Source organism: Lolium rigidum, chromosome 2 (genome assembly GCF_022539505.1).
Source record: "Lolium rigidum isolate FL_2022 chromosome 2, APGP_CSIRO_Lrig_0.1, whole genome shotgun sequence".
In the NCBI taxonomy this organism is placed as follows: Eukaryota; Viridiplantae; Streptophyta; class Magnoliopsida; order Poales; family Poaceae; genus Lolium; species Lolium rigidum.
Window position 1 is genome coordinate 76,753,452 of NC_061509.1, and position 27,290 is coordinate 76,780,741.

The window sequence follows — 27,290 nt, forward strand, 5'->3', positions numbered from 1 at the left end:
GAACTCCGACGGCGGGGAAAGCAAAACCCTAGTCGCCCTGGCTGTCGCCATATCTCTAGGTCAGAAAAACGATTCGTCAATAAGATTATGGTCAAGCTGATAAGTGAAAATACTTATTTTCAGGAAGGAGATGATATTAATCTGTGCGTCTCATTTTTTTTCTTCATAATTCTCCTAGAATTAATCTCTTGTAGCATTTTGGACGGTCCAGGACAAGCATCCAGAAGTGACCAACGGCTCAGATGCGGCAACCACCTCGTAGGAGTCACGCGACCACAGCTCATCTCCCTCGCCCTCGGTCCTAATAAGCAGCCCCAAAACCCAGAAGCCCGCCTCCAGCTTACCTAGGGTTTTAAATCCGCACCCTCCCATTCCGCCGGCCACCGCCGACTTCTAGGGTTCCGGCGAGGGAGATCACCGGCCATGGCGCCGCCACCTCCGCGCGAGCTCCTGGCCGTCGTCGAGGCGGCGTTACTCAGCCCCGCGCCGCCGTCGCCAGCGCAGCGCGTGGAGCTTCTCCACGCCCTCCGCGATGCCGCCCCCGCCTTCCGGGCGCTCCTCTCGTACCCGGTTCGTCCCGCGTCCCTCGTTGGAGAGTTACTTTGGGTGAGCTCGGTTTTAATTGGGGTCTGATTTTGGCGTCTCTGCCGTCGTCTGTGCGCGTGCAGGGGCCCAAGGCGTCCGATCGAACTCAGGTGGAGGCAAAGGAGGTTCGGCTCCCGGACATGCCACCAATCACGCTTGATGACACCGACGTGCAGACTGTAAGTTCCCCCCCCCCCCCCCCCGATGCAAGCTGCATTTACCTTGTGTGACAGTGTTGGGCGCAACTAATTTAAGCTTCAGAATAGAGATGGTTGAGATAGCTTTTGATTTCTCGAAGAAACATGTAAGTTTGATTAGTCTCTGCTAGATAACCGAGACAAGATTAGAGATTGCGAACCCATGAATATTGTTGAGATGAGCTATGGTTTTGCTGGTGGCATCTGCCACTTAGTTCTTTCTGAGCATGTCAAATTGCTTCAGCCCTATTATTCTTGGTAGGTCGAACCGTTAATTCTCCTTGGTAGACTTGTGGTATAAAGGGATTTTGTCAGGAGGAGAGATCGGTTTGTTGTTTTTTGGGTTGTGAACTTGTGATTGTGGTGCTAAGTAGGCTATTCATCAATGTTGCATGGACAGACAGGTCTGCTCTTGGTAGGCTAGGATCCTGCCAGTGTCAGGGTGGTTTAGGTATGACTAGGGTTCATCTCTTCCCGGTCGGATGTTGCGTTGCTGAACCATGGAAAACTGGTGTAACATTTCTGTCAATGCGTACCTTCTAATTATGCTTAAAATATTTTATAACCAGTGCATTGTATGGCTTCTGGTATATTTTTGGTTGCTACGTTGATGCTAAAGTTTGCGTCTATTCATTTTTCAGGCCCTTAAGTTGAGTGACGAACTCAATCTTAATGAAATCGAGTGTGTTCGGTTGCTAGTCTCTGCCAACAGAGAGGTATAATTTACAGAATTGAAGTCTACTTTTTTTTTCTACCTATTATCTATGCTTGCACTTGACCATTTACCTTACCCCACACTCGTCGTGATTTTGTAGTGGGTTCTATATGGTCGAGAGCCACTGGAAATATATAGGCTTGCAGCTGGCCTTTGGTACATGGAGAGGAGAGATCTTATAACTTCTCTGTACATTCTGTTGCGGGTAGTCTACCGATTCAAGTTCATCCCAGCTATGTACTGAAAATTTGAGATTTGATGGACACTTACATTGGTTTCTTTATCTTCTCTAGTCTGTTGTACTCGACCAAGGGCTTGATGCTGATCTGATGTATGAAATCCAAAGTCAAATGGAGGCTCTTTTTAGCGACGGTCTCCGGCAGCGGATAATCACCCTTGTAAAGGTTGGACTTCACTGAACTTGAATATGCAATGTGCTGCATCACATTTTCTTCTTCTTATGGACTTAGCTCCTAGGTCTTGGCCCAAGAAGAATGCAATTGCGGATTTTAGAAAATTCTGAAAAAGAAAACTTACATGCAAATGCTTCAGAACTCAATTCGCAACAAATGAATCTGGTGGACAAAGTTGCTAGCTTTTCAGCCTTTCTTTGCACAGGCCACAGCCCACATGAAATACTTTTCCCACTAAAATTTGTGTTTCCGGTTGAACCGAAGCCGCGTTTGCTATTTTTGTGCGAACCCTTCTCTTTCGAGGAATTAAAGTTTACCCTAAGAACTCAAGCTTCAAGATTGAAATTTACAACTATTAATGGACAAAAGGAGGGGGCTTGCGCATCATTTTCACCTTTACCTTGGAGGGCCTTGTTTCTGTGGCTGCCCCCCTCCCCCCCTCTTGAAATCCTATTTGCAGTTCTATTCATAGTTAGAATGTTTCAGCTTTATGTCTTACCTTTGAAATTACCTTTGAAAACGTGTAGCTAATTTTTCCAACTTTGACCACAACTACCGAGCTATCTAGATTGATTCTATGAACATAATGTCATTAGTTTACCATTAGAAGTACTTTCATACGATATGTTTTCACATATTTTTTGTGAACATACTACTATAGAAACTGATAGTCTAAGTAACATATCACGGTCTGCCATGCCCAAAGCACTGCATACTTTTTGAAATTGGAGTAGCATGTTTGAACAATTCATTCCAGGAAGCATTTGCAATGGTGTCACCTCTCTTTAACTCATTCCAGGATACATTTGTAAATATTACATCTCTTTTTTACTCTCTTGAAGAATGACCACTGACAATTTCATATCTATTTCCCACAGGAGCTTAATCGGGAAGAACCGTCTGGCATTGGTCGACCAAGCTCCGAGAGTTATGTGCTTGATTTCAGAGGGGCTCTTGTTGAGAGGCGTGCCATTGTCTCCCGAGAGAGATTAAGTTTGAGTCACTGCCTTGCTCTTTCTGCACTTATCAAACTGATGGGTGAGTTCAATGCAATGTGAGATTTGCGATAGCACCTGTTGTGATCTTCTGATACGCCTACGTAATGACTTGAATCGTTGTTATTCATTAGCATTCCTGGAGTGGGAATGTAGGAATGCCCTTTTGTTCACTTTAAGTTACAGAGAACGGCCACTAATTGTCTGCAAATTCATTTAGGTCCCAAGGAGGTTAAGGATACATTTTCGATATTAAAAGACTGTGCAGCTGAAGTAAATGAAAATACTAGTGTCGGGCTTCAGGTTTGAAGTTTGAACCAGTCACTTTGATATTTGTAGAAATGGTATTCGTGCAATTTTTAATTATTTGTGTTCTCAACTTGTCATGCAATACTTACTATCATTTATCCTTGCAGATCACCTACGGCGTTCTGTTCTCTCTTGTAGTGACTTTTGTTTCTGATGCCCTAAGTACTTCCCATGAGAAAGCATCTTTGCCATCTGATTCCTCGTTCAGACGTGAATTTCATGAGCTAGTAAGCTTTAAAACTCATGCTTAAATTTACATATCAAACTAATCCATGTGTAATTGGAACATATGGCAAAATTTATGCTCATTTGAAGCTGGGATTGTTATAATGCCAGGTGATGAGGACATGTAACAATACCACCGTCGAAGGATTTGTTGGTATTGTGCGCCTTGCATGGACTGTTCTTTTGATGTTAACACAAGATCAAAATAGTGCAAGAGACTCAGTAATTAATGCTTCCTCTGGAGTTGTGGCTGATATTTGGTCATGTCTGGATATTATTTGTCGCCTGAATGCTTTTGAATTTTTACGGGAGCGTGTTATGCAAACAGCTGCTTACCAGGTATAGCAACTCTAGACTATTAGATCATCTTGTGGTATTTTAATTTGATAATCGTATACCAATTAACCATTATGACCACCACTCGTTGAGCACCGGAAGATTGTTTTGTACATATGAGTATTTTTCTTCGGCAATTTTATTACTCCAGTACAACTGTCATTTTAGGGTCATTTAGAATGTTATAAAAATACTAGCACATAACCCGTGCGTTGCTACGGTGTCACACTAAATCAAATGGGCATCCTACGGGTTGACATTTTTTGAATATTTTAATTCTGTGGATAATTTCACTATTTGAAATCAGTTTTATCTTGATGAAACGTGTGTCTCTATACAATTGAATAAATATTAAAAAGAATGGTCCATTGCTAATAGTTCAAGAGAATAATTAGGAATTGAAACGTTCCTTTTTTTATGTCCTATTAGCTAGATGCATAGCATGAAGGTGTACTGCAAAACAGTTCATCAGCCGTGTATAAGCCGAAGAGTACATACAGCGTGTTTGGCAAGAGTAGGGAAGGGGATTGGGAGTTTAACGCCTCTTCCCTATCCCCATCTCAATTACCAGGGTCCCCCTAGGTAAGAGATTTGTGGGAGTTTAACACGTGAATTCCCTTTCCACTTCCCTCCTTAATTCCCATTCCATCCAACCAATCAAGGGATTAAAAGTCACCATACCATAAACTCCCATTCCCTCCCTCTAATTCCCACGAACCAAACAGGCTGATAGGACAGCATCCATAACTATGAATTCAGTTCCCTGTAGAGAAATAAAGAACAGAAGAAAGCCTAATTATTAGGAGAACGCCACCTCAAAACAAATACAGAATTCAGCTAGATAGCATCAGATCCATTCTTATTGCAAAGTGCCAGCAAACTCTACAGCATGTTAATGGAAAAAAACTGCGAGGGCGGCCGGCCGGTAGAGTGGTTGAGCAGTCGTCCCTGGCCCCACTCACGGCGGCCTTTGAGCTAGATTTGAGTGCAAAACTAATCGCATCGCCCTTGATCGTATATCCCAAGCTGACAGAAAATCCAATGAGGCGTGAAAAATGAAATGCATCAAAAGGGGATCCAGGCAGTGAGATAGCAACAGCGGCTACCAGTCATCCCTCCTCCGGCCGCTATGGCCCTTCTTTCCTACCCCCAGTGCTCCATGTTGAACATCATCTTCCAGCGTCATCCTAGCGTCTTGCGTCGCAGAAGCCACGCCCAACCCCAGCCGCCTAACGCTACCTGTCTGCCCGCCTGCCACCACTGGCATCCAATGCTCAGGAATTCGTTAACTGGTGGCTGCTCGGTCGGCTTGTGAGTACACATTAATAGGTGAATCGGCCAATTAACTGGATTAATCGGTCAAGAATGGCAATATATTGACAACATATATCTTGTTTTTTATGTATTACACCATACTGCCATGCTCCCAGCTATGTAATATACTTAAATATGCTACTCTAGGCATATAAAAAGGTAGACAAGAGATAGATTTTTTTACCTGGACGGTCTGATCTTGATGCGTCCAAACCGGAAGGCAACAAACCTACAACATTGAACATGTGAATTAGTGTGTGCTCCATATCTATGAAAATGCTTCAGTACATTAACATGCCAGCCGCACATGTGAAAATATGCAGCCACATAGTATGGCGATATGCAGCCACACATGGCAAGATAAATGACAGCCACACATCATATAACACACCGAATAATTCATAACAAGGTTCAACACAAATAGCCAAATAGGTGACAAGGTTCACAGACCACAAATAGCTCTCACAACTCACATAGTCGCATCACAAGAACAACAAAGTTGCAAACCAAACCAGCAAACAACACATCACAAGTTCACAACAAGCAAGCAAAATAAGTTCTTATGGAAGGTTAGGTTGATGATAAATGGCTCAAGGTTCACAGACCAAAACAAGTTGACAACAAGCAAGCAAAATAAGTTCACAACAGGCAAGCAAAATAAGTTCACCACCATCATCGGACTCGTAATCAATATTTTGATATGTTCTGAGTATTTACATACAATAAGGGTTATCATTAGATGCTAAGTAGTGGTTATTTTTTGTTGTTGATATAATGCTACAACTGTTATGGTCGGTCTGACCTATACACGTAGGAAGCCCACTAGTGGCTAGTTGTGGGCTTAGCCCAAGTAAATTAGGGTTTCGAGGAGGCCGTCCTCCTATATAAACACTTGTATCCCTTCGAGATTAATCAGACAATAATTCAGTATCATTACTGTCTCGTCTCCTGAAGGGAGACGGGAGAACCCCGCGCCGCCGCACCAACCCTAGCTGCCGCCTCCTTCCTCCGCGCCGGCGCCCAGCCGCTGGCGCCGAGCTCTCCAACCTCTCCGCCCTCACTTCCACCCTTACAACCTCCGCCCTAGACCCGGTAGAACCCTAGCCTCTACCAACAACTCCATATCAAAATTTGCCATTGGGCACATGAAATGCGAGATCAATATCTCTTGTGGCCCATCTTGTTTCTTTTCATATATATTATCGGTAAGATTTCTTGTGTAAGAATGCCAAATATCTGTTTAACATATGGGGGTTGTATGCGATTTTCTGGGTATAACTGTTTCCTCTCATTTCATGCAGAATGATGACGATGACATTGTTTACATGTACACTGGCTATGCGCACAAGTTGATGATGTGCTTTCTCTCCCATCCAACTTGTAGAGATAAGGTTAGAATAGTTCCTCAAAATATGTTGGCACTTTCCAAACAAGGTTTCTAGTTTCTTTCGTTTCAACAAAATGCTATCACTGTTCGTTAAAGTTGTACAATGGGAACAACATGCGAACTGCCAAGTACCTCTCTATTCTCTCGTGCTGCAAACAAGGCAAAAGAAAACAATAATAGTATCTTCTTCAACAGATAAAGGAAATCAAGGAAAAAGCAATGAATGCTCTCAGTCCATATGCTCTACCACGGGATCATAGAGAAGATCTTAATATAAGCGGAGAACAGACTGGTCAGCCTACTAAGCAGCCTTTTGTATCCCTACTGGAACTAGTTGGAGAAATCTACCAGGTATTTCTTCATTCATTTATATATTCTTCTAATAAAAAATCGAATTTTATGGACCTGAAAATGTACATGATATAGCATGAGGTCATCGAGTTTAACCTCATATTCTTAGTTTTATGATTTTATCATAATTTTATAACTAGGTCATTGTCTGTAATTAGAAATTACTCCTTCGGGTCAAAAAAAAAATTGAAGTTCTAGGTTTGTCCTAAGTCAAACTACTTTAATTTCACCAAGTTTGTAGAAAAATATATCAACATCCACAACACCAATTTAGTTTTATTAGATTCATCATGAAATGTATTTTTGCAATACACATTTTCCTGTAAGTTCGGTCAAACTTAGAGAAGTTTGACTTAGGACAAACCTAGAACTTCAAATATTTTAAAACAGAGGGAGTACTTGTTTGTGGCTGCCAATAGTACTTTGGTGCTTCCAAAATACATGAGTCAAGTCTGTAGCTATCCTGTGCACTATATGATATGATGTGTGATTTCAGGTTCTTTGCTGAACTTGTGAAAAATACAATTTTTTGGGAACTTTTACACATATTTGATATCTTTACCTACTAATAAAGGAAGTAAGGTTTCTCCCCAAAAATTTCGTCCGTTTTGGGTTTACCTTTGGTTTTCAGTCGAATTTACATAGAATGCCACCGCTTAGCAAAAAACGATTCACTGTTTGTTTCGACCATCGAGCGCAGCTTCTCCTTCCATCGCATGCACCTGTCCGGCCATCCGTGAGCCCATGAATTCTTGGGCTGGCCTGTTGCTTCTTCTGTCGTTTGGCCTGTGCTTCCTGGAATACCGATCCATCATCTGGTCGTACGGATTTATCATTTATGTCAAGAAAATAGTCCCACCTCGCTCCCTTGAACTGAGACACACCGGCTGGCCTGTTGCTTCTTCTGTCGTTTGGCCTGTGCTTCCTGGAATACCGATCCATCATCTGGTCGTACGGATTTATCATTTATGTCAAGAAAATAGTCCCACCTCGCTCCCTTGAACTGAGACACACCGGTTTATATGCGTATGCGTTTGTAAACTAGCTAGAGTATCAGCAAGCCGAGCTGGGAATCAACACGCAGCAGCGCCGTTGTTTGATCTGAAATATAGTGATCGGGAAGGAATTAAATTCACCATGTGCTGATGATGGGCCTGCCATTGTGAGGCATGGGAAAGCACTACCTGAAAAGCAAAGCAGTTGTGGCTGGGAATTAAAGTGGAGGACTTGACCATGTGTGTGCCAGTCGGGATAGGTCTGGTGAAGACAAAGAGAACGGGCGATCTCCAAAATCAAGTAAGCTGGGGCTGAGCAGCTCTGGTAGTGGTAGAGGAGGCGTCGTACGGGTCCTCCGGAGTCCGGTAGAGTCGAGCATGACGCGCGTGCTTCACGGTCTTTCTAGGCTAGCATGCGTGCGGACTGGGCCCTCGAGCTGGTTTCGACCTCCATTAAAGGGGGCTATTTCTAAATACTCCTTTTCCAGCTTTAATTTCAGAAAAGATATCCGTAAGAGAAGACGGATTTTAAAAGTTCAAGCAAGTTTTATGTTTGCATTTTTTATAATTAGCTAAAACCAAAGGTTCTGCAAAGTTTTGAACATATTATTGTTATTTTTATTATTTATACACCTGAGAAATAGTTTTTAGGGGTTTTAGTGTGAGACATGCACATTGAATTTGTGCCAAAAGTGGACATATGAGGTAAATGTTTGGAATTCACCTCAGAAGAGAAGCCACCGCTCAATACTGAATGGGCAAACTAATGCTAGGATTACACACGTGGACTAATTTGGGCGTCATGTATTCTACGCGGCAACTGTAAAGTAAAACAAATTCATATCATCGTGCATGCACCTATAATATAATCTACAACGTCAAAATCTTATTTTCGCGGCAACGCGCGGGCATTGTGCTAGTTACTATTAAAATCACAAATAGTGGTTCTATCAATATTTCCATTCATGCCAGAAATACTGATTCAAACCACAATTTGTTTTCATAGTTAGATGCATCCTTTTAGATTTATTGGATAGGAAAGTATATCTATAAATATGACAAGTGCTCCCTGTACCTAGGTTCCTAGGCATCAATTCGATACCCACTCAAAGATCTGTGTTTTTTTGCCAACCGTTGTAATTTGGTCAAGATCTAGCGTGCCTAAGCTACTGATTTAATCAACGGTTTCTGTCAGTTGAGATTGGGTTTGAGCGTCAACAAACCTGTTCTGGACCAGTCCCCTTTGTGACAACTGGATGAATGTTTATGTATTATTTCTGTAACCAAGAGAATTGCTTGAGCGTAACATGATATTCCTGTTTTACATTAAGATTGCCTTTGTTATCTCCTTTTATGCTAACTTTCCATTGTTCTCAATAAAAGGACATTTAAGTATTCTCACATTTACCTTAAAAACCTGTGCTCACATGCTGATTTTTTCGTTGCTTTATCGAGCTGTAATTTTGTGTTCTCATCAGAAAGAGCCTGAGCTAGTGCATGGAAACGAGGAACTGTGGACCTTTGTCGTATATGTGGGTGAAGATCACACCAATACACAAACTCTTGTGGCCTTCCTTGGACTTCTTAGTACTTTGGTATGCAAAATGTTTACTGCTCTGTTATTTGTTCCATATTTTGCTCCGACTGAACTATTTGGACTTGTCAGGCTTCCAGTGAAGCTGGTGCTGCCAAAGTCTATGAATTGCTCCAGGGAAAAGTTTACCGCTCAGTTGGATGGAACACTTTGTTTGATTGCTTATCTATTTATGAAGAAAAGTTTAAGAAATCCCTTCAATCTGCCACAAGCATGTTGCCTGATTTTCCAGAGGGGGATGCACAGGCACTTGTTGCGTATTTAGCTGTCCTTCAGAAGGTTTGCAATTTCCATCACTTATTCGTGTGCCTTCTATCATCTTTCGTGGTTGGGAATATTTGAATCTTACTTTTCACCATTAGCTCCCCCTGACATATCATTTATGCTGTAATTCTAGTTATGAGGAAATGCTGTCAAGTGTATATTCTTTCTGGTAAAGTTGAGAATACCAGTAAGACTGTATATTAGCAAATTCAAGTCATTCTTATCTTTTTATTCCTTGCCTTGTTTATGTTATTACTGGCACTTCGGAATAGCAGCGAGGGTATAGATGCAAGTGGGACAACATTAGGGTACTATTTACCCTCTTTTGTGCAAAAGTTGAACTACAATGATCATGTCATCCAAATTTGTTAGTTCATTTTTTAACCAAATAGGGTACAGGGGAAAACCCTAATGTTGGCCCACTTGCATCTCTAGGTAGCATGTTATCTCACTGGTCCCTGTGTCCAATTTGTCGTTTGTCTGATCCTTGTTTCTCTTTGTGTATGCTGGGTTTAAGCTAGATCTGTTTTCTGTAGTTTTGTTTGCTTTTGTCAATGATGTATTGATCTATAAAATAATGCTGCTTCTGGTACGTGTTCATGTGCATGTGTTAGGCAATTAATCTGTTTCTGCTAGTCAACATTAGGGGAAAACCCTAATGTTGGCCCACTTGCATCTCTAGGTAGCATGTTATCTCACTGGTCCCTGTGTCCAATTTGTCGTTTGTCTGATCCTTGTTTCTCTTTGTGTATGCTGGGTTTAAGCTAGATCTGTTTTCTGTAGTTTTGTTTGCTTTTGTCAATGATGTATTGATCTATAAAATAATGCTGCTTCTGGTACGTGTTCATGTGCATGTGTTAGGCAATTAATCTGTTTCTGCTAGTCAGCTGTCTTCTTACATATATTCTTTCTGAAGAAAGGAGCTATTTCTGGCTTGTCTAAAAAATACATTGTTTTGTTATGTAGCAGTACTCGTTTTTCTAATTTTTTTTGCATAAATTATCTATATACTCCAGGTGGTGGAAAATGGAAATCCATCTGAAAGAAGGAAATGGTTCCCTGACATCGAACCTTTGTTTAAGCTTCTAAGCTATGAAAATGTTCCCCCATATTTGAAGGTACATGTTTTATGTCTACATGTGTACTTTTGGCATCTTTTGGGGTTTTTTGCTTTCTATAATTTGTGCTAATTCATGTACAGGGGGCTTTGCGAAACTCGATCACTGCTTTTGTCAAAGTTTCACCCCAGTTGAAAGATGCTGTTTGGAGTTATCTTGAACAATATGATCTTCCAGTGGTTACGGTTTCACCTGGGCAGCACACAGCAACACAGGTACCCCCAGAGTTCACTTGGAAAATACTTACTTATTTTTAACTCGCGTGGGTTATATCTGCTACTCAGCGACATAAGTAATAACTTGTCACAAAGCAATACAACGTGAGACATGTTAAGAAGCATACTTAAATGGATTATAGATCTAACTTGTCACAAAGCAATACTCAAATGGATTATAGATCTAAATGGATTGTCACAAAGTAACTACTTAAGTAACTTGTCTCATAGCAATATATAGGAAACTATATCGACTCGGTCTCGTGTTGTGTATGTTAGGAAGGACATAACATGTACTCCCTCCCTTCCAAAGAAAAGCTTCTCAACTTTTTCTAGATACGGATGTATCTAGAGCTAAAACATGTCTATATACCTCCGTATTTAGACAAAGTTGAGAAGCTTTTTTAGGAACGGAGGGAGTACTTAAATTGATTGTAGATCTTGCTAATAACATGTTTGCTCGTTCACATTGCTGTCATTTAGCATGTTAGGGCATATTTTTGGTTTTGGAGATGAGGTTTGATGGGCATGAGTTGAGAACTTGAGGGGGTAAAATGATCTTATTTGTAATTTCCTATATAATACTAAGTGTAAGTAGCTTGGTTAATTTGATGAAAGTATTGTTTTTTAGGTCTATGACATGAGGTTTGAGTTGAATGAAGTTGAAGCAAGGAGGGAGAGTTATCCGTCAACCATATCATTTCTCAACTTGGTCAATGCTCTCATTGCAGAAGAAAGAAACATAAGTGACAAAGGCCGTAGGTAGTTATTACTAACTATTCTGAGCCTATGCTTGATCTTAAACATTTTGAAGAGTATTTTTTCCCCTCTAGGTTCATGGGTATCTTTAAGTTTGTATATGAGGATGTCTTTGGGCCTTTTCCCCAAAGAGCCTATGGTGACCCTCGGGAAAAGTGGGAATTAGCACTTGCCTGCTTGGAGCATTTTCGCCTGTGAGTAAATGACTGACATCTCTCTCTTTGTCTTTTTTTTGGTATGTGAACAGTCTAGAGAGGCCTAATCATATCAACTATGTACAAGTTATATACAAGAAAGTAAATAAAATTGTATAATGTAGTAAGCTATCCCAGCCAGTGGGAAATATCTAGCTTAGTGAAAGAATCCAGCATTATACTGCAGTTTGTTTTGCTGTACAGTGCAATTATGCTCTTAAAATAACTTGGCTTGTTCAAATCCAGGGTTTTGCGCATGTACGACATAAAGGATGATGATATTTATGCTGCTTTTAGCACGTCTGGACCTTCAACATCGAATGCGTCAATTGAGAAACAGCTCCCTGTGCTAGAACTAGTCAAAGTATGTCCACTTATTTTGCCCTTTAGATCTATGCAAGTTACACATATCGTACTAGTGAGTTCATCACATTCACAACTTTCTTCCATTTCTCTCTCAAAAACAAACTTTCTTCCATTTAGATGTCTTCTGTAAGCTCCGCATACTCCTTAGTCCTGATCTGTAGTAATATGTCCTATTATGTTTCTCTAGTAGCCTTTTCACTTCATTTGGTCAAGGGCTGTATGGCATCATGCCATATATGTAGTTTAAGTTTCCATGATTAGAGTGGTTGATACCATTCTCGATCACCCTATGAAAAATAGAAGTCAAAGTATATTGCTCTACTCATCTACTGTACTTGTAAACTGAATTCTGCAAGACACTTGTCATCAGGTGTGCTGTCACCTTTCTTTCCATATATCATACCTTTGTAGCAACATTATGAGCTCAGAAAAGAAAGCTCCTAGGAATGTATCACCAAATTCGATATATTGATTCTCACACTTATCAACTTCAAGTACAGTGTACACATCTGTTTACTTAACTAGATATTTCTCAACAGGACAATGGTTTAAGAAGGGTCAGTATACATTATGTGCTTTTAAATTTTATATAAAACTAGTGTTCCTTGCTCCAGTAGCTGATTCGCTTATGCTTTATGCCCCATCTTCGATGTCATAAATATACGTTTGATCCTGATGTTTCAAATTCTAAATATTTTATGAACTTGTACATATCCTCCATATGTGGTATAAATAATTCGTGGCTGTGAAACTACTGCAGGATTTCATGTGTGGCAAGGTTGCTTTCCGCAATATTATGAACATCGTATTAGTGGGTGTTGACACTCTTATTAATGAGCGAACTACCCAAACTTACGGGATTCTTCTGGAGAAAACTGTCCATCTTTCACTTGAAATATTTATTCTTGTAATGGAGAGAGATCTGGTTCTTGCTGATGTTTTCCGTCCACTCTACCAGGTTTTTATTCTTTCTTATTATGTCATTGTTCTTGTTTTTGTTGGTCATTGTTCTCTAACTCATTGTTTTCCATTGTCCTTTGAATTATGCAGCCCTTGGATGTTGTATTATCTCAAAATCATAGACAGATTATAGCTTTGCTGGAGTTTGTCCGATATGATTATCTTCCTGAAATTCAACAGTGTTCAATAAAAATCATGGGCATCTTGAGGTATGGATTTTCTCTACTCCCTCCGATCCATATTAATTGTCTCCAATATAAATGTATCTAGACACATTTTAGTTTTAGATACATCCATCCTAGTTATGAATCGGAGGGAGTAGTATTACTTGTGTCTGCTTACCACTTGTTTCAGATGGGAATCCAATTTCTTCTATTTTTTGCTCATACACATTGATCTTTCTTGCTTTTCTTGATTTTTCGCGTAGGGACAAATCGTACTAGCTCATACACATTGATCTTTCTTGATTTCTTGCGTAGGGAAAAATCTTTTTCAATATCAGTCTTTAGAAGTCCTTTTGCAATAGTTAATAAAACTGATAACCAATCTATTTTTGCTGCACGCTGCCTGTTCCAGCCTGCTAATTGCTGGAGATGTGTTTTATTTCATATTAGCATCTACTCCGTACAATTTACTGAAGAGAAATATACCAGTCTGCTTACCACTTGTTGCTTTCCATGACAGTTCTAGAATAATTGGGCTTGTACAGTTGCTTCTGAAAGATAATGTTTCTAAATCTGTAATCGAGGATTATGCTGCTTGCTTGGAGTACCGTTTTGATGATTTCCAGGTCATAGAGAACACAAAAGATGACGTTGGTGTTCTAATACTACAGGTTGCTATTTGTATCTATCTTCGAGTTTCTCTTATGGACTACTTAATATATGTGTCTTCTAACTGTGCTAGACATGTTTCATGCAGCTACTTATTGACAATATTTGTCGTCCAGCTCCCAACATTACACATTTACTCTTAAGATTTGATGTCAATGGACCTATAGAACGAACTGTTCTAAAACCAAAATCACACTACAGGTTAACTTCATGCTGCGTGCTTACATGTAGTGATGTAATTTGTTTGATGAACTGACTGTCATTATACTGCAGTTGCTTGAAGATAATCCTTGACAATCTCGAAAAAGTGACAAAACCTGATATAAACGCCTTACTTCACGAGTTCAGTTTTCAGGTTTGTTTTCTGAGCTTGGCAGAAGTAAGATCATCTTATTTTACCTTTTTTTGGAACAAAATTCATTTTCCTTGTCTGAATTCAGCTTCTGTACGAGCTATGTCTTGATCCTTTAACTTGTGGACCTGTCATGGATCTCCTGAGTACAACGAAGTATCAGTTCTTTTCGAAGGTTCACATTCCTTGTTTTTTTCTTCTGTTGACTTAACATAGCTAAACACTTGAATTTGAAGTCACATTTTCTGTGTTTACTGATATCAGCATGTGGAAACCATTGCTGTTTCACCACTTCCCAAAAGGAACATTAATCAAGCTCTTCGCATCAGCACTCTCCATCAGGTATTAAGCTCATACACATTGATCTTTCTTGATTACTCGCGTAGGGAAAAATCTTTCTCAATATCAGTCTTTAGAAGTCCTTTTGCAATAGTTATTAAAACTGATAACCAATCTTGGTGAAAACTTGATGTTAATTCGTTGAGTGATTAAATCTTCTATTGAGTTACTCTTTATACTCCCTCTGTTCCAAAAAGGAGGTTGCAGATTTGTCTAAATTCGGATGTATATAAACACAATTTAGTAACTTGATACATCCAAATTTAGACAAATCTGAGACATCCTTTCCGGGACGGAGGGAGTATGGAATTATGGTCTGCCACAAATTGTAGGAAAGTACAATGCGAAAACAGTAATTTACGGCATGTTACGGGCTTTAAGATCGACCTTTGCAGGTGTTTCACTGTTTTCCATTTTCAGGTATTGTGTTGCAATTGTGCCACTACTTAGATACGACGTCGGAATGCTAATACTTCTAATAATAATTGAAAAATGCTAGTGAGTTGACAACACAATTTTTCTATCTGATGCGATGTGGGAAATCAACTTGATTTGTGGAGACCTTGAAACTTGCTACTGAGCAATCATATCTGAGCTGCAAAATCTAAATGGCTGCTTTCAGGATATTATTGCGTTTGGATGGTTGACTGCTATAGTTTTGCTGGTATTTTTGTTCTGTTAAACTTTAGTTTATTGGTTTCAGAGGGCGTGGTTGCTAAAGATGCTAGCTTTGGCACTACATGTATCCGATATATCATCATCTGTGTATCGGGAGGCTGTTCTGGCTATTCTTAATGACACTTTTGGTCACTGCGCTGAGAACATGAAGAATGCAAGCATGTTCCAATCTCCCGGCACTCCCATCAACACTAGCAATGGACCAATGAATAGAAATAAGGTAATGCTTAATGTCTGCTATTATTGTTTGTTGGCATGTTTTTTGTAATGAATGAAGAAATAGTGTTTCTGTTTGTCAGTGTCTATCTAATCCGTGATTTAGTGTGTGTGGACTGTTATCAGTAATTTTTATTATCGTTATCTGATTATTTTCATCCATGGATTGGTATACTAAATGATTTTTTTCCTAGTTCCTAGCGAAAACACTCGGTACAATAAGTTTCACCATCTAGATTCTGTCAAGCGCGGTTAGAGTGGACACATGTCAACTTATTTACAGAGTGTTGCTTTTGTGCCGAGCGTTCTGTTGAAAACACTTGGTAAAATGGAAAGATATTGACTGTACTATTGCTTACCGGGTGTCTTAGGTACTCCATACAAAATGCAGCTTGTTGGAAACTTGTCTGATTGTGAGATTTGAACTTGATTTTCACTTGAGTATATACAGATTATACATAAACCAAACTGTTCATGGAACCGATGTCACCAGTAGCAACCAGTTGGACGTGTGTACTTAGATAAGTACGATGCTATCTCCATTGTCACGACATATTTTTTTTGGGGCAGGGCCTATTGTTTTCTACCTCGTTGCAGCTTTGCCCAATTATTGGGATATCTTATTTTCTCAGTGATAGCACCTCGAAATCTGTCAGGACCATAACCACAGAGGTCTGGATGGGAATATGATGGTTTCTGCTTACTGGTTGATCATCATCTCAGATATAATTCCTGCAGTTGCCTTTAATTGTCCAACTTGCTTTAGCTGCCTTCCTGGTTTTTTGTCAGTTCCTTCTGGTAACCTTAAACTAGTATCACATCTTCTAGTGGGCCATGTTTTGATATCACTACTTCACTAGATACCATACACATGAATTAGAAATCTATTAGAATTTCTAGTACCTGTGCAACTACATCAAATGGTTAGATTATGCACGGACAATGTTTATGGACCAAAAGAAGTAAAATGTGGAGCTGTCTAGGTGCTTGATATCCAGAAAATTGGTTTCAAACCGAGTGAATTGTGGAAAACAAAGGCCAGCCCCTCTGGACGAGGGACCATCTGGTGGCAACATCACTAACAGACTTAGAGGGTCTTTTGACTTCTGTGGCCATGGATTTGGGATTATTGATGGCCTAGCCACTGAACAATGGACTCAGAAGTGGTTGGAAGTTCAAATGGTGCACCGGCCTCAACACAAGTCGTGTCTGCACATGCTCTATGATGGTCCACCATTTAGTGCACCCCGGAACTCGAGAAATATCCACTTTTAAAACTTTTATTCATTAGTAGTGAGAATAAGATGTCTTGACAATTTTTCCATGCTAGAAATCTCATGTGTTATTTGTTTCACAGGTTTTGGAATTGCTTGAAGTTGTACAGTTCAGATGTCCAGACACTTCTATGAAATATCCTCAGTTGCTTTCAAATCTGAGAGTTGAGTCGAAGGTGTGCATTTTAAACCCATCTAATTCTTATTTTTGTTTTTTATGTCTCATCATTTTTTGGTATTCATAGATTGAAGAGATCCTAAGAAATTCTGCAACATCTGAATTTGGCGGTGTATATTATTTTTCGGAGAGAGGTGATCGACTGATTGATCTGGATGCCTTCCATCAAAAACTTATCCAGGTTGTGTGTTCAGTCATGTTCATGTTATCTTTTGAGTTTATTGTGCTCTACAAGTTGCTCCTTTTGATATTCAGATGTCACAAGAACTGCACACACAGTTGAGCGAGTCTGAGAAAGGCGAGCTAAAGGAATCATTCCATCATATGCTGAAATGGGCCTGGAGATATAACAAAAATCTTGAAGAACAGGCAGCCCAGCTTCACATGTTGACTAGCTGGTCTCAGACTGTTGAAGTGAGTGTTCTGTTTGCATGGCTTCTTAACTTCGTTGCGTTGGAAATTTGATATAATACACTGTTTGCTCTCTTTTTAATCCCAGGTTGCTGTATCAAGAAGGATGTCATTGCTTGAAGACCGTTCACAGTTACTGTTTGAGTGAGTGGAGCCTCCTTTCTCCTAGAATCTAAACTCTATGTTCTTGATGAGTGTAACAATCTTATTGGACACAATGCTGCAGGCTCCTTGATGCTTCATTGGGTGCCACATCATCTCCAGACTGTTCAGTGAAAATGGCGTATATTTTAACCAATGTAAGTTAGTCATGGGTGCCATGCATCAATTATCAATCAAGTACAATACCTTCTGTAGACTAATGAAAATTTGTGCATTTGATCATTTTCAAGGTAGCATTGACCTGTATGGCTAAACTCCGGGATGAAAGATTCGTATGCCCAACTGGTGCAGATTCTGATGCAGTTACTTGCCTTGACATTATTTCGGCGAAACAGCTGTCAAATGCAGCCTGTAACTCGTTGTTGTTCAAGCTCATTATGGCAATAACCCGAAATGAATCGTCTGAAACCTTGAGAAGACGGTAATTTCAGCGTCATAAGTGACTACAGTGTCATTTTTTTAAACTTCTCTCCTATAAATTTAAATGGAGACTTTGGATTGTCTTTTGCAGCCAATATGCATTACTATTGAGTTACTTCCAATATTGTGGTAGCATTCTCGACTCTGATGTTCCTCCATCAGTTATTCGTTTCTTGCTACTTGAAGAACAGGAGGGAGATGACGATGAACTCACTCTTCAAAAGGTTCTGAAGGAACAAAGTGAATTAGCACGTGCTAACTTTGCTATCATAAGGAAGGACGCTCAAGCAGTCATTGATTTGGTTAGCCACTCTTCTGTTAATATGAAAGAAATGATACTTTGTAATGTTTGATGTGTTTCACCAACCAGTTGAATTGCAAAACCATGTCATGTCTGAAGATGCATGTGAGGTAGCTTGTGACCAAATACTCTGGGTAGCTTTAATAACAACAAACAATAACTCAGTTGACACTAGGCCAATCTTGACAATATGTCTGAATAGATTGGAGATAATTTCTATGTTATTTTTTCATGCTTTAGATGATGCTCTTAACAGTGTTGGGTAGCATTCCTTTCTAAAGATTTGGCTTTACATTCTCATGATTGCAAGTGTCTTCTACATCTCGGACATGGATATGTAGTACCACTAAATCTCAATCAAAGAGGCCATGTGGACTTTTTTTATGCATTGCCCATCTGCTTGTCATCACCACACCTGGTCATGGTTATGGTGTTCTTGATCTTGAGATGGTTTTGGATCTTGCATACACCATTTTCAATTTATAATTATTGAACTGTTGACTGCTGTATGATAAGAGTTATCCACCAACCCTAGGACTCATAGAAGTTGTAAATTGAGGAAATTTACTAAGCACTTCGTTGAATGTATTATGATTCATTACAGTTTTGTTGTATTACAGGTTACTAAGGATGCTATCCATGGAAGCGAAGCTGGGAAAGCAATTTCATTTTATGTTCTTGATTCATTAATTAGTATTGACCATGACAAGTATTTCTTAAACCAGCTTCAAAGTCGAGGAATTCTCAGATCCTGTCTAAGTGATGTTAGCAACTATTTCTCAAAGGTGTAAGCTTTGTTTCCTCTTTTTAACATTTTCTTGAATATTTTTTGCCTAGTTTTAGGCATTGTCTTATTAAACCACTCCCTTATTGCCAACAAATGAATATGTGCTTGTGTTGTGGAGTGTTACAGTTAGGCAGTGTAATTAATAATAATCACAAAAATAAGAGAATAAGAAGAGAAAATTAGTCTAGGCAAACATATCAGCTTTGGATAGTGCTGTTGAAGTGTATAAGTGGATTGCCTAGCCCTTTCCGTCAATTCGGACTTTTGGTTCTAATGGCTAGTGCATGAAGCTTGACATGGTATCAGAGCCCAATGTCTTGAGTTCGCGTCCTGGCTTGTGCAGTTTATCCTGAAATTGTTGTTCCACCCTCCGTTCTTCTATCCACCTGTTAACTTCTGTGTCGCGTGTGAGAGGGGGTGTTGAAGTGTATAAGTGGATTGCCTAGTCCTTTTCGTCAGTTGGACTTTTGGTTGCGTTGGCTCCCCTAATGTAGCTTGACAAGTGCATATCGAGTAAGTGTGGCTTTCATTTTCCTAAAAGGGTGTCGGGATAGGACTTTAAAGGTGAAACTGTTTAGGGATTTTCCTGAAAGATGTATGTTTTATTGATTGATCCTAAACCATCAATATATGGTCCAGCCAATGTTTCTACGTGGTTGTTTGGATAGTTATGATTACAGATCAGATTTTAGAAAACGGGTTTTAGACTGACTTTTAGGATAATCATTTTTACTATTTTTTCGGTTAAGAATCAGGTTATAGAAAATCTTGCTTGGGTTAAACAAGTTTTTTCCGAGGTGACGAACGGCAAAAGGCAAGCAGATGCGATGAAGTTGTTAGAAACTAGCTGGACAGAAGGAGTTAGTTATTATTGAGTACATGGAAATGTATTTTCTGGAAAAACCACTAATATTTGTTTGTCTCAAAATGCGAAATCTGAGGTTTCCGAGAACCAAGTTCTCTATATCCACAGAATCTTGAGCTTAGCCAAACAATGTTTTATTCTGTTAGGTTGTTTTTCTGACTTGTAGGAAACAGGTTCTGTGCATGTATCGAACAACCCCTATATCTGATTGTTTTATGGCCTTTTTTACTCTCGGAATTCTGAAACGAGAAACTGTAGGTATGCCTATGTTTTTTTACGGAAAGGCTGTGACTACATATCTCTATGGCTTTATGAAGCCTGAGAACTGCATTATTTTTCATTATTTTGTCTTTTAGTACACATATCTAGTATTAAAGATGAACCACCCCACTAAGATGGGGTTTGTGTGGAAAAGGTTAGTCACGGTTTGTTGTGATAGATTTTCTTTCATGCCCTATAGCTTGTGGTTTGTAATTATCACTAGCAATGAATATTGGTGTCTGTAGCTCTTTGTCCGTTGGTCTTGCTTTTCCCCGTCTTTTTTGTCAACTTTCTCTTGGTTTTGCAGGACATGTCATTCTCCTCAGAGTTTTCACAACGGTTTTGCACTGCTGATGCTCAGTTTTCGTTACTTCTTAGAATCAGTCACCATTATGGCAAATATGGCTCTCAGATTTTATTGTCCATGGGGGCTTTACAAAATCTTTCATCATGCAACCTCTTGGGTTATCAGAAAAAGGTGCGCCATGAAGTTGACACCTTTTATTTCTTAATTAACTACCTATTTTTTGTGCAGACGCGCTTACAGTATTAGTATATTATCAGGGAAGTTCAAGGCTAAACTCCAATGTTGTGAAGGAACGAGCTGTGGAAATTGACAAGAAGCGTTCACTTACTGCACCAGTCCTGCGAATAGTCACATCTTTCACATCACTTGTGGACTCAGCTGATTTTCTTGAGGTTAGATTATATGTCTGATCCACATTTCTTCATCTCATATGCATAGTGCATTCTGAAATAAAATTTGTATAGTTACTACTATAATGGAATCCACATATTTTTCATGACATGTGCATAATGCATTGGGAAAAAAAGGTTATTGACACAGAACAAACTATGAATGAAGGTTAAATGTCATTTTGTTTTGGAAGTTCAACTTTTTGACAGTCACAATTGGGGATGGCCTCGTGATATTATTTTTAAAAATAAACAAACTTAAAAAAGGAGAAATTAGATGGAAATATACTCGACTTGATGATGCAGTTGGAGGGATATCACACTTGTGACTGGGGTAATTAATGTAGCATAATTTTTCCCATAGTCTTCCTATTTTGTCAATCTGAAAATTACAATGACACAACTTCAGGGACATTTAAATATTTAAATTAAATAAAAATTCGATCTAAGTAGCATTGAGCTTCCATAATCAACAGTCTTGATGGGGATCGTGGCCCTATTAGTGACAATGAGCTTTACTTGAGATGCAGTTTTTTGCTTTGATAGTAGTCTACAGAATTTCTGTATTTCTGTCCTGTTGAAACTTGAATTTTGATTCAGGTGAAGAACAAAATTGTACGTGAGATAGTGGATTTTGCCAAGCAAAATCAGTCAATTTTTAATAGCATTTTAAGAGAGAACATATCTGGAGCTAATGCCTTCACCTTGGAGCGGCTTAATATGGTGGTTTCTATTCTCAGCAAGGTTTGCTATTTGCTTCTCATTTGACTTTGGTATTTTCTATTATGGCGGATTCACTTTCACCCTATACTTTATAGGTATGGGCATATGAGGAAAATGATGAATGCAGCTATGTCCAAGATCTGTTCTCAATGATGCATTCTCTTTTTAGTCTTGATTTTGGGTCTCTGAATCTCATTCAATCACCAAATATGATTGAGGTAAGCCCTTGTCTTCTATTTATGCTCTCTTATGCACCTGGGACTCTGCTAATACATGTAAACTTCACTGCTTACCAGAACCAGAAGTCAGAGTTGGTATTATTTGGTCTCTGCTTTGGCCTGATATCTTACCTATATTTTCTGGCTACGAAGAAGAATATGCGGTTTCAAGTAAGTGATGTAGTTTTGAACCCATATTCATTTTTTGTTCTTGGTCATGTCCTCTCGTACTATCAGGTTGCATACCAAATACCAATAAAGGATAATAAGTATTTTTGGAGATTTTGATATCTTGGTGCAGTCATCATACGTTTTGACAGAATGTTGTTAGTATCTGTTACTCGTGCGGTGTAGTCATTAGGTGTGAGGTTTGTGAAGTAGCCTTTATTGTTTGTCTCTATAAATTAAAATTTAATATATATTTTATGCTGTTAAATTCCAGATTTTTCCAAAATTTCCAGTTGGTGTGTTAAAAATGTTACACCAATTATGTTCCACATGTTACTGCACATGGCCTTAATAGATGCTTTGGCAGTCTTGAGTATGGAACTTTGATTGTTCATTTCGAAGTAATATGCTTGTGTAAACACATCAACTTATGATATTTACAAAATAAACATGTTTAAATTTTCTATAACGTGATCTATGTAGTGCTAACCAATATAGATAACTTCCTGCAATCGTGCAAAACACTTTGCAGTTAGTACCATTGTACCGAATCAACAAAGGAGATTATGAAATTGAACTAAGTGGCCAATGCAGCATTATATATGTGGCTGCTCATGTATAAGTCTCATGCAGTCCAATTCTTTGGTGCTTTATATTTTTCATATGCCGTTGCTAACATTCTGCAAATTGACCTTGCAGATTTCAGTCGGTGATAACAGCGAACATGGTCAGCAGCAACCAACTCTTCAAATGGTTTCAGATCTTCTGAACTCTGTAACACTTGCTCTCGAGAGAGTAGGTGAAGAAAAATATTTGTTGTTAAATAAGGTATTCAATTTACCGAGCTAGTACCTTCCACATTAAATATATTAGTTAGAGCAGATATCAAGGAGCATACACACTGAATCTGCAGTCGAAAGTTAGCATACATATCTGGAGTTGATGGAAAGGACTGAGCGGTTTAGTTTGGATTTGAAATTGATTATTTTTATGCTCTCAATCTTTGATTCCACAACAGTTAATATGTCTATTTCATCCTGTAGGTTCGTGACTTGAATGAGTTATCTAGGAAGGAGGTCGATGAGATAATAAAAGTATGCATGAAGCAAGATTGCATCTCGCCCAACGATAACATCCGTAAAAGGTACGTGATCTCTATTTTGTTTGGGAATCCTTGCCCACCCTCTTGGCTCACATGTACTCTATCTTATCATTCAAATACCTTTGTTACTCCTGCCATCCATGTATAAGTCAGAACGGTTTAAGTTTGACCAAGTTTATAGGCAAAATATCAACACATATAATGCCAAATCTATCATCAAATATGCTTTTGTAGTATATTCATTCATTATTCTAGATGTTGATATTCATTTTCTAGCTTGGTCAAGCTTAAACATGTTTAGCTTAAGACAAAGTCGCCTTGTAGACTAAGGGTGGGCAAGGATTCCCAAATAAAATAGAGTTATCTAGGAAAAAGGTACGCGATGCTATATTATCTTCAGTAATAATACACATATTTGAAAGAGAAAACATAGCGAACTATGAAAATATTCCTAATACCTTGACTAAAATCTCTCTGTTCTGTCTGGGATGGCATAGGGAAAAAAAATCTGAGCACATCAATATTCAATGGTGGCAATACTTCTTTTTTCTAATGTATTATCATTGCTATTGCTAGACGCTGCATCATGCACAAGTATACTTATCCTGCAATAATCTTCAGTACTTTTGTTGGTATTAAGGGTTAATGTTATCCACTCCTCATCAACTGCATTTTTAGTAGATAACCACGAGAATGTTTCTCTTTTTACAGGAGGTATATTGCAATGATAGATTTGTGTTGCATGGCTGGCAACCGAGACCAACTTATAACACTTCTACTCCAAGTCGCTGAATGTGCCATCACTATTCTCCTCGTTCATTTTCATGATGAGTATGAATATTTATCAATTGTGCAAAGATCTTTTCTTACTGTTTTATTCTTCAAGTCTTAACAAAATCACATTTATATATTCGTAGAGCTTGTGCGGAAGATCTGTCTTCATTTTCTGATGAACTACTCCCTATATTGGAAAGGCTAGAGAATCTAAAAGAGGTATTAAACTCATGAATGTTTCTGTTCATCCGTTCAGCAAACTTTTGTGAAGTGATGAATATTTTCTATTGAGCTTGCTGAGATGTTCGGGATCTACTTCTGGTTCATGCTTGGTTTTGTTGGGGTTAGTGTCCTACCAAAAATGAAACAATTCTTTTGTTGCCCCTTGCAGGACAAGGTTGGACGTAATCTCAAGTTGTTCCACAGATCTGTTAGCACTCTGAAAGAGACAACTGTAAGAAGCATGGCCATGTGAGAAATGTCAGGGAGCTGTATACAATACAAATGTCTGTAGGATAAGTGTAGTTTGCTAGATTTCTAGCTGTGTAACATTGTTGTTGTATAAAGACACATGTTGTAACAATTGCCGCCCTAGTGAGATGCCAATTTTTTGCTGTGGTATGCTGATCAGGAATCAAATCAAGTTGTAAATGGATCCCCTCCACTTCCCAAGATATGGGGCAATTTGGCTGTCTCAAGATTCAGGATTTGGAGGATTTATTGTCAAAACTGCATACTGTCCTTGGTTTTGGCGTTTTTATATATAGTAGGAGCGTTTTTATGATTTGGGTATGACGGTGCTAAGCTGACAAAATTCCAGCCATAACCCACCCAACCTAAATCTGGCGCAGTAGCTGTTCTTGTTATCTATGACGCAGCCTGCCGTTTTGGTACTGCTTTTGCCGCGTGGCTCGGTAAGTTTTAGTTTCCCGTAGGGCGCATACTGGCTTCTGATTCATTTTAGTTGCAGTTTTGCATTTAGTCTTGTACTGCTACAGGTTAGGCCACCTCTATCATGGACCGAGACACAAAATCTGTTCGTTTTGCTTTGTATGCGGTGCCGGTGGGTCAGTTTGTGGTCACGAGCGCCCCGATGGCATCCCGCATTTTGTGAGGCCAAGCTGTCCGCGGGGCATCCCACATTTTGTGAGGCCAGCTGTCCGCGTCGAAGCCTAAACAGAAGCTAATGGTGGCTGCTGCTGCTAGTCAGAGGTTCATGGTGCCGTCACTGTGTCTTAGCCGCACTCGCTGTTTCCTGCCAAGCTCTCCCGATGTGGCTTCCATTTCACCGCCATTTTCCATTATGTTTTCCAGCCTGGGCACGCATTTCCCCATCCAAGCAACTGTGCCTATAAATTGTGTGTAAGAGCAAGATCTATAACCCTTGTTTTGTGTGTTTGATAACAACACTCGAACAATTCTAACCGTGCATAAAGATTGTCTTTGATGGATTTGTAGGTGTACGGTGCCCTCGCTGAACACACTATGATCGGAAGACTGAAGCGTAGATCTTAGGTTTTCTGGTTTTGTGTGTGTGTCGTGAGGTAACATGGTAGGCGAGGAAAAGAGGAAAAAGTTGTTTTAGCCATAGCGGTACTACCGGTACCAGGAGCGGTAGTACCGCTACCCTTACTGGTACCGCTCTGAGATACCGCTCTGAGGATTGCACACAAGATTGTCCCACAGAACAAGTTACGGTACCTTTACGGTACCTTGAGCGGTAGTACCGCTTGCAAGCGGTAGTACCGCCCACGGTACCGCTCAAGTACCGTAACACGTTACGGCAGTACCGCTTTGGTACCGTTCCGGTACCGCTTTGGATCCAGTAAGGTCTGGATCCTATTGCGGTACCTCAAGCGGTACCGCGAGCGGTAGTACCGCTATGTGTCCACGTGGACAAGTTCTGTGGGGATTCGAACTCAGAGCGGTAGTACCGCTTCCTGGAAGCGGTAGTACCGCTTAGGCAAAAACAGCACATAACGGTTGGATTTGGAGGGACCTATAAAAAGGCCCCTTCTTCCCCAGCTCTTTTTTTAGCTCTTCTCTCTCTCTCTCTCCTCCATTGTTGCTGAGCTCAAACTGAGGGGATCTCCCTCCCTACCCAATCAATCTTGCTCATACTTTGAGGAGTGGTGGAGGAGACCCCGATCTATCGTTCTACCGAGAGAAATTTCACCAATTCGTGGTAGTCCTTAGTGGATCTTGGTGGTAGAGTTCCTATGGTGGAATCTTGGAAGAAGTGCATCCATGGAGGCTAGCTTGGTGTTGTACTAGCCCCATGGGTTGTTGGGAGCCTCCTTGTGGTGTGGAGCTCGCCCCAACCTTGTGAAGGAATCACCGCCTCGACCGGTGCCTTAGTGGAGAAGGGGGAGCACCTTCGTGGAGCTCTCTCGAGGAAGAAGGTGAGGCCTTCCTTCGTGGTGTGGCCGTCTAGTCTCTTGTGTGAGACTAGCACCTCCTCAACGCAGTACGTACTTCCTATTGTGGAAGGAACCGCGGGAAACAAACCTCGCCTCGTCTCCGCGCCCTCCGGTTGTCCCGCTCCTTACTCTTACTATCTTGTGTGATTCCTTTGCTTGTTGTACTTGTCTAGGATCATTGTAGGAACACCACCATCGCTAAAGCTATCACCTTTACCTTCCGTTGCACTAAAAATTGAAAAAGACTAAAACTTGACGTAGCGTCTATTCACCCCCCCCCTCTTGATCGCTACGATCCATTCAAGTGGTATCAGAGCAAGGTTTTCTTGCTCGGGCTTTACCGCATAAGAAATGGCCGATCAAGAGGTGAATGTGAATGGAGTCCTTCCCGGTGAGCAATCATCTCCATCATCAACTGCCGATAATACTTCGGCTACTTTGGATGACCTCAAGAAATTGGAGTCATCCATTGTATCTCAATTGAAGGCTATGATGATGGAGTTGATTACTCCAAAACCAAACCCCATCATAGATCCTAAGAGAGGTGTCAATGTTCCCCTATCACAAGTTAACACTTTTCCTCTCGTTGGATTTGTTGAGCAATCGACAAAGCCACCTCGGGAAAAGGATCTTGAGAATGTTGACACCTCATCAAAAGGGAAGGATGAATCTCCGGTTGCGGGACAATTAAGAGGTAATCATGCGGTGCCACCACCAAGTGATTACACCGTAAATGTCCCAATACCCATGCCTCGCATTTTGACTCATGGTTCACCACCGCTTCTTGAATCTAATAGCTTTGAAAATTGGCAATTCTTAA

At 40.0% G+C, this 27,290-nt stretch overlaps 1 protein-coding gene across 1 annotated transcript; it reads left to right on the forward strand.

Moving 5' to 3' along the window:
• Positions 1-393: 393 nt before the first annotated feature.
• On the forward strand, positions 394-24,786 carry LOC124691973 (nuclear pore complex protein NUP205-like). The gene is made up of 44 exons (XM_047225275.1): positions 394-570; positions 669-764; positions 1,424-1,498; positions 1,598-1,702; positions 1,791-1,901; positions 2,789-2,948; positions 3,126-3,208; positions 3,322-3,441; positions 3,551-3,778; positions 6,391-6,480; positions 6,672-6,827; positions 9,301-9,417; positions 9,489-9,695; positions 10,697-10,798; positions 10,882-11,013; positions 11,645-11,775; positions 11,847-11,966; positions 12,213-12,330; positions 13,093-13,290; positions 13,383-13,501; positions 13,977-14,127; positions 14,214-14,326; positions 14,399-14,480; positions 14,566-14,652; positions 14,742-14,819; positions 15,520-15,714; positions 17,068-17,160; positions 17,230-17,343; positions 17,418-17,576; positions 17,662-17,717; positions 17,800-17,872; positions 17,966-18,156; positions 18,247-18,457; positions 19,077-19,241; positions 20,677-20,847; positions 20,934-21,068; positions 21,666-21,809; positions 21,884-22,006; positions 22,085-22,177; positions 22,874-23,002; positions 23,218-23,318; positions 23,988-24,107; positions 24,194-24,269; positions 24,442-24,786. The coding sequence occupies exons 1-44, from the start codon at positions 424-426 to the stop codon at positions 24,523-24,525; spliced, it is 5,559 nt and encodes a 1,852-aa protein (XP_047081231.1). The 5' UTR covers positions 394-423; the 3' UTR covers positions 24,526-24,786.
• The last annotated feature ends 2,504 nt before the right edge of the window (positions 24,787-27,290 follow it).

Bases quoted from the DNA above. Each gene is read 5' to 3' on its own strand.
- LOC124691973 (XM_047225275.1), top strand. From the start codon at position 424: ATGGCGCCGCCACCTCCGCGCGAGCTCCTGGCCGTCGTCGAGGCGGCG. The intron at 11,967-12,212 runs GTGAGTAAATGA...GTTCAAATCCAG, and splicing joins TGCTTGGAGCATTTTCGCCT to GGTTTTGCGCATGTACGACA. The intron at 24,108-24,193 runs GTATGAATATTT...ATATATTCGTAG, and splicing joins CTCGTTCATTTTCATGATGA to AGCTTGTGCGGAAGATCTGT.